General features: G+C 31.9%; 1 protein-coding gene across 1 annotated transcript; it reads left to right on the top strand.

Moving 5' to 3' along the window:
* Positions 1-5331, top strand: LOC120330034 (uncharacterized). The gene is made up of 10 exons (XM_078118609.1): positions 1-91; positions 661-738; positions 1101-1148; positions 1282-1386; positions 1988-2065; positions 2194-2271; positions 2755-2826; positions 3043-3111; positions 3213-3278; positions 4198-5331. The coding sequence occupies exons 1-10, from the start codon at positions 46-48 to the stop codon at positions 4953-4955; spliced, it is 1398 nt and encodes a 465-aa protein (XP_077974735.1). The 5' UTR covers positions 1-45; the 3' UTR covers positions 4956-5331.
* The last annotated feature ends 2977 nt before the right edge of the window (positions 5332-8308 follow it).

Here is an 8308-nt window from a genome sequence, read left to right as displayed (position 1 = left end):
ATTTTACAGTTAGACACTAGTCTCTTCTTAACGGCTAAAATTGAAATGAAGGTTGTCGTAATCGTTGCACTAATCTGGAGTGCAGCTTTAGGTAAGTTACATTAAATGTATATTACATATATTTTTATCAGATGAATTGCCCGGTGTTCTTGATATTCAAGACTTGGACATAAAAGTTTATTTCATTTTTTCCTTTCATTATTTTTTGTTTTGTTATTAAAAGATCTGAAAATTTATACACGGTCAATTTAGTATTACACGGCAAATCGCATTTCAGACATTAACTTTGATTTATTCTAACTTTTTTTATGTAGTTGCTTTATCTCTGCCCGAATGTATTGGCATTATTTTAAAAATTCCGATGAACGTTAGAAACGTCTTCTTGTTTTAACAAACGCATAAATCTTCTGAAACGTTTTTAAACCCAACAACACCCAATATGTAAAAACGCAAAACTTTGTGCATAATTGGTTTTCTCATGGTAGCTAGCCCCGGAACATTCGAGACCCACATTCGAAACTTTTAATTTTTTTCAGCTACAAATGAATTGTAGAAATATAAATTTTAGGCAATCGTAGACTAAATAATATTTTAAGATTTAACTGATAAATTAAGTTCCCTGTTTTATTTGTTTTATTTATTCAATATTGTTTATTCAAGTTGCGGGAACTCAACACAATTTCCAGGAAGAAAGACACGACAGAAGGGAAGCACGGTATCCTCCGAAAATGATTTACGGTCAGTAAGAGAGCTTTTCAAAAATTCATTTTTATGACACTTACCTACTTTTAGGATTTATAATTATTAGTAATCGTCTTCGTTTTTATATTACTAGTTTCATAGATAACACAAGGTACGCAACATACAAATACGAAATCTGATTTGCTACCATAAGTTGGTCTTTGATGTTTTTGTTGCGAGTCACAGTAATAGTGCTAATCTCAGTAACGTTATGCTTGCTTTTTTGACTATAAGGAAACTAACCAGTGACAAATGAGATCTAATATTTTTATCTAACTTTTTTATTACGAAATTTCATTTTATCATTTTGTCTCATAATTTAGAATATACTTCTTCTTTCATTGATTTATTATTTTCAGTAAATCACCGGGACCGAGATGCATATTATGGCGACCAATATGACCAACGTGAGTTTGTGGAAGTAAAACAAAATATCCTGTGTTTTTGATTTAAAAATGCCATGTATTCTACCGAAAATTATTTAGCCTATTAGAATATTATACTATACAATATTAACGTTGTTTGTAATCGTAATATTAGCCAGAGATCAGACACGACGACGCGGAGATTATGAAAATGTTGAAAATGCCAGAGATGAAGCAGACTTGGTTATGTCTTTCATTAAAACGATCATAAAAAGCATAGGCAAGTATGAATTGTATACTTAATGAAGTCATATTTGTATCTTTACAATATTGAGTTAACTCATATTTTTAATGTGTGTCAATAGCAAATAAATATTTTACACTTGTCCTTTTAGTAAAACTATAGCTGGACATGTACTTGATGGAAAATTACTGAAGTTTTCTCACTCACTTTATTAATATCTACGCACTAAGCCCAAGTAAAATCGAAGATGGTATTGTATTTTGAACACATCCTTGTTGTTCAAAGCTACTTAGAAACTATTTGTGGTTTTCTAATTTGCATTCACTCTATTCATGACAAAAATAAATCTTTACCTTACTTCATCGTTACGAAAATGACAAGCCAAATTTTCTTCCTCTTTTCTGTAGTTTTCAAATGTGGTTTCTAAAATAGTGTTTTACGAATTCTGATAAAAAATGAAATGATCAGGTGAACTATTAAATAAATGGTAGAAGTGAAATTGATAAAAGCATGCATTTTTTTCATTGGGTATATTCCCTTCCAAGATCTGTTCCTTTCCATTGACATGTATATATAGTTTCATATTAAAACATGAGTATTCGATGTGATATGAGTGCAAATATGTTTGTATTGATAGATTTTATACCTGCCAGGAAAGATAACACAAACTGGGATGGATATCAGAGAGACAGACGTATGAATGGAGGAGATAGAGGTTACTATATTCACACTTGTAAAGTAGATTAAAATTAATCATTTTTGCATATCATATGGCGTATTGAAAATAATTTCTTATCTCGATTTTTATTAAGTTGAGTTTCAGATATAATAAAATTTTGTCAGGATATACAAGTGACAGTAGAGATAATACAAAATGGGATGATTATCAAAGGGACAGACGAATAAATGGAGATAGAGGAGGTGAAGTATATATACACATTTTCGTTATGACCGAAATGCTTTTCTCTTTTAACTGCTGAAACGATCGCTTTCAATTTTGATTTGTTAGAGATGGAAATGTTATTTCAAATATTGTATTTTTCAAATTAGATTCTCTCGTTGTCCGCGTATAATACGCACTTTCATGGTCAAAGTTAGTATCACATATATGGGGGTGCGTATTATACATTGGTCTAAAAACTATCAAATTCAAACTATTAATTCTCATCTTATGCTTTAACTGGCTAATAATTGTCACATTTATTAATCTTAAGTTCTTAATTTTATGCGGCAAAGTCTGTTAGAATCAGATCATGCTTGATTCGGTAGAAGCAACAACGATTTAGTGTTGATAAAGGCGCAGAAAAATGGTGAAATAAAAGTGATAAAAACTCGCTGTACATCCGTTAACTGCTGTCATGTCATTTTTTTCTGATTTATGTATTTTTAAATTTGTATTGTCAGGTTATACACCGGGAGATTATACAGATTGGGATGAATATCAAATGGACAGGCGAATGAATACAGCGGATATGGGTGACTTATATAAAAAAAAATGACAAATATATTAATTATCAATTAATTTATTAATTTATTTAAATTTGTCTGATTATCAAAATAATATGGATTGGAATGAATATGAGCTGCAGAGGCAAATGAAAAGAGAATGAAATGAAAAATATTACTTTGTTAACACAAGCAATCAGATACTTGTAATCAGAAGCAGATTATATTGCATGTTTTTATTAACAGTTAATATGCCAGAATATAAAGATAGTACAGATTGGGATGGACATGATATGAGCAGACGAATGAATAAAGGTACATATTTTTTATTAAATTATGTGTTTATGCAAACTACTGCATTACAACTCTAAAAACAGTAAAAATATAAATAATACTTGTATTGCTGAATTATACAGCTGACAATGTTGGTTATGCAGAATGGGATGAATACCAAAGGGAAAGAAACGGGCTAATGAATCAAGGTAATTTGTTTGAAAACTTTCAAAAATTGTGTTGCATTACTTTTCAATTCTCTATATATTGTTCCTCAGATTGACATTGCTAGTTTAAAACCTAAAAAATAAACTCTCTGATATTGCGGTTATTACAATTTTGCCAAATAAAAAAGTCATTCGTTAGGCTTCCACAATTCTACAATTATTGCTGAATAAATCACACATAGAAATATGATGCACTAATTTTTTTTGATGAATTTTTGAAATGAATGTTTGTTTTGTGGGTACCGTCGCCCCCTTACAGCACTTTTCATGCAAGTTCGCCCTATCCGGGCAAATTGCAGAGAAAATAACTATAAATAAATTAAACGAGTAAACTAATAATAGTAAATGGTGCATCTGTCTTGGCGACTTCAACGACTTTCAATATATATATATTTGGAGATTTTTACGTCAAGTGTTGATAAAGAGACGATTTCAATGTTACGTCCGAAAATGTTTTTATTTTAACAAATAAGATTTAAAAAATGAAAGAATTAAAGAGGTATCCCTTTATTAAATAATGTCTAAATCTATAACTGAACTAAGGTGACTTCTCCCTAACAGTTAATTCATGACTGGAATACTTTGCGCGTCCAAAATGGATTCTAGTAGTTTAAAATATCTTTATTAGTACATCATAATCCAAAGATTTTTAAAGCATTTTACGATCAGCACATAAACAAAAAATATTTACAATAATTTCAACATTCCGAAATGCCCCACTATCGCCCATTCAGAAAAATGTTTAAAAGTTCATAACTTTTTAGATTCTGTATAACTTTTTATTTTTTATTTAGACTTTTTGACTAATTTATTTATACTCAATACTTATATTTTCATCTGTAATCTTTGAATAAATAGACTAAGGTAAGCTTCATTAAAAGTAATTAATTGTCCGTTTCAGTGCAATCGTATGTTCCGAATAAAAAATTTGGGCAGAACAATTATAACCATGGATCAGTCGAACAAATTTATAATTGGCAAAGCTCAAAAAGTGACAGAATGAGAGAAAATAATGAAGATGGGTACGGCAGTAGTTATACCAGCAAGGTGAATAGAAGAGACAGCGAAATGCACTCGCAAGATTATCAGTACGGAAGAAATGCAGCAGAATGGAACAAACAGACTGATCAGCAAGATCGTGATATTTTCGTTGAATATGACGAGTATCCTAGTCGTGATTATTATGAAAATTCCGAAGACTACAAAACAAGAAATTGGATCATGCCAGACGACCTGTGGGACAATGTAAACAGTGAAAGGTATCTTTCCCTTAGTGACGACGGTACCAGATTGAGTGACTGGATCGGAGAACTGAGCGTATGGAAGACTGTTATGGATGGATGGCATGAAGTAATGCAAGGATGGGTAAGGTTAATGGGTGAATGGAACAAAATGATGAATGGATCATTTGTCGGTTGGAGTGGAGAGTCAAGGTACAGCGATGAGAATGATGGACAAAGTAGTGACAAATATCAAACTACCAATCCTAGTATAATGAGCACGTTCAAAGGCGTAAACACTGAAAATCACGACGAAAATAGCGGCGGACAAAAAAGTTCATCAAATCGTATCACCGGTACAGAAAATAGGTATGTCTGGGTGGATGATATGGCAACTTCAGATAGCGCAGATGGTGTCGGCGACGGATGGTCAGAATAATAAGATGAAAACTAAATACTGTACTAGTGTACTATTGTATTTAGCAGTTGCTTTCAAGCTTTAGTACGACTCCAAATCATAAAAAGTTTCTGATATATATAAATATAAAAAGTTGTTTTAAAAATAAATAACGCATTTTTTGCCCCAATCGCATATATCGTTTTAACTGGCTTATATTTAGTAACATTCAACTTCGTGCATTTGTCTAAATAGGGTCGTCCCATTTATTTTAGGCACCATTTGGGGAAAAAAGGATGAGTTTCCCTATGAATAACTGTGCCTGCCCAAATAAATACTTGGTGTATTTTTGACATTTTGAGTTGAATATTGTTGATAAATCCGAAATTTTTAGAAAAATTTTCTGTAAAATAGATCTTTAAATAAATATTGTGCTGCATGAGTCTATATTTTCAATCAAAGTTTTGCTATTTTGGGTAGAAAATCTATTTGTATAGGGAAATGCAAGATTACATTGCACCTTCTTCAATTAGATTACAGAAAAAATGATTAAACTAACGCAATTTCAGCCGTTCACCGTAAATACACAGTAATTGATAGGGGGGGGGGGGGGGGGGGGGGGGGGGGTGAGCATCTTACAACAAAAGGTGAATGGCAGAGAGTTCCAACCGTTAGCCACATATTGTGAAAATACTGAAATCGAAACAGAACTAGAACATGACAAATTTCCGAAAATGTAACCAATGCAAAAATATGTTCATATGAGCGACGACTCCTGCATATATTATGTCATATTCAGAAAGCTATGAATTAATTTTTCTTAGTGGTTGGGAGTAAAGGGCAAAGAATAAAGGTCAAACGGCAAGAACATAAAATGACGATAATTGAAAATTGTCTAACCTTATAAAGTTGTGATGTTATTTTGTGATTATGGATTCCCGGAAATGTCTGGAAAATGTATCCTTTTTCTCCCATTCTTCAGCACGATTCTCGCGTTTTTATTTAAACCGCAACGATAAATGAAATAACACATCTGCGTTACGTTGTTGTTGAAGATTTGAATTTAAAAAAATTACCTGCACAGATATCTCTCCAAATAGAATAAGGTTATCTGACGCAGAAAACATGTCTAACAACATTTCAGATTCTACCCATAAACATACTTCTCGAATCACTGCAAAAACGAACAGTAGGGGCAAAATATAAATCAGTTGTAGAATGCGTAAGTTACTAATAGCTTTGAGTGAAAAACAATATCCAATAGAATATAAATAACATCAATAATATAAGTGGTTTGTCGATATAAATTCGTTTACTTTATTGGCATGGATCGATAGAATTTACAAATTCATTTATACACATTTGACTCGATATAAGATTAACAGTTTTACTTCTTCCACGCAAGAAATTACAAAATATTTTTTTATTACACTATCAAAAATATTCAAAGAAAAAATAATAAAGATGCTTATATCAGCCTTTAGTTGAACCCATCTATGTTACCTTTTGACACTAAATCAAATGTTTAAAAATTACGAAACACTATTATGAAAGTTGCGATAAGGGTTATACAAAACCGATTATGAACTTTGTGTTGTTAATATTTCACATCCTCATCGGATCAAATTCTGTGGTTGTGCAGGTGCTTATTTAAATAAATTGCATGAACTTTATATATAATTCTTGCGTTCCGAATAAGTACAAACAAATTGATCGAAGACATTTGTTATCTCTTTGCCATCGGAGACTATTGTCCCCTACGTGTCTGTTATCCAACCCATTATCTCAAATTTTTGAAACGTCTGTATATTTGATATTGAAATAAAAGCTCTACAGAAAATAATAATATATTAAAATGAGATACATGATATGTATATTAGGCAAATTATATTTTGTAATTTGAAGACTATCCATTGTATAAATTGGTAATTTGATTCATTCCATCCGTTTTCATTACAAATATTTGTTGTCATTATTGCATGTTAACATTATTATATGCCATCGAGGGTTCATCTATAAAGTATCGGAGACGTGTACTAAAAGTCGATCAAACGAATAATGTCAATCACGATTATGTTATTTTATATTTCAGAAGTTTCAAATATTACTGGCTCAACGTTTTATGTAGAGTGCTGTTTAGTTTACGACGACGCATTACAAAGGAATCCAACTTAGCATACAGATTTATTATACTTTTGCTGGATTTAACCCATATATTCAAAAACATGCAGAGCGCACTAAATGCATTCTGATTTAATTTATATGATTGTTAATATCTATACACATATTCATAAGTATGAATCAGAATTGACACAGTCAAAAGTTCTTTAAGAATACTAAATTTTAATAAACATTACTTTGTTTTTCACAAATTCGGTCTATAATTAGGCAACCGTTAGAAATTAATTGTTTAGAGGTGAGCGAGCACGTGCCACTTCTTTTCGGCTAAAACCCTCATATAGATTCTGGATTCGGATAGAATTTACAATGTCGGATATGGGTTTAGTTGGTCAGTTATTTGCTTCAGATGGACTTAATTTTGGGGAGGGCTTAATGACCAGCGATTATGTGAACCACCCCACGGCGGCGGGAGTCCAACAACCCTCTTCTCTGTAAAATGCTGCGTTTCCTATAATCAGTGTATTCATTTATTTGTTTTTACCAATCATTTTATCTTCTGTTATGCTGATCATGGAGTCGAAATAAACTTATATTATTTGTCCGGGTGGAGAGTTTTTCTGTTTTAAAACGCAGAGGGCCTGGAGGACGGGCATAACTTAAAGACAAAGTTAAAAACGTGAAAATACGCGTCCGTCCTCCATAAACAGTCAAATAACACAATAAAATGACACAATACAGAATCGGGCAATAACTTCAAATAAATCGATTTAATTACGCAAACATTGTCACACTCTCTGTACCTGTCCGCACTCTGAAACTTCATGTGACCTATTTAACACCACGACTTGCATTATGAACTTCAGAAAAATCAATTGCCTTAATCGCACGTATACATTTTATCTCTATTTTTATCCATATTTCATCGCCAATGCTTTCTTTATCGGACTGATTTATTATATACAGCACGGGTCAGGCACCTCGGTGACATAACCTGGTCTTATATATCGACGCTCACAAATAATGATAACCAATTATCACTGAATTATTATTTTTTGCTTATGTTGCTTCAAATGTTCTACAGTGTTCACATTATTTGTGAAACGAAATCTCTCTCTCTTGCAGTCGTACTAATAAAATTACATCTTCTTTCAAATGTGAAATGGTCCCCATGAAAAGATAATTGTTAAGAGTTAAACCTTTCTCCATTTTTTACTTGGGAGAAATGTGAGCGTTGCTATGAAACTTAGCTGATCAATCTACAAACAAAATCATAA

Source organism: Styela clava, chromosome 12 (genome assembly GCF_964204865.1).
Source record: "Styela clava chromosome 12, kaStyClav1.hap1.2, whole genome shotgun sequence".
Lineage (NCBI taxonomy): Eukaryota > Metazoa > Chordata > Ascidiacea > Stolidobranchia > Styelidae > Styela > Styela clava.
This window is presented reverse-complemented; position numbering and strand designations above follow the sequence as displayed.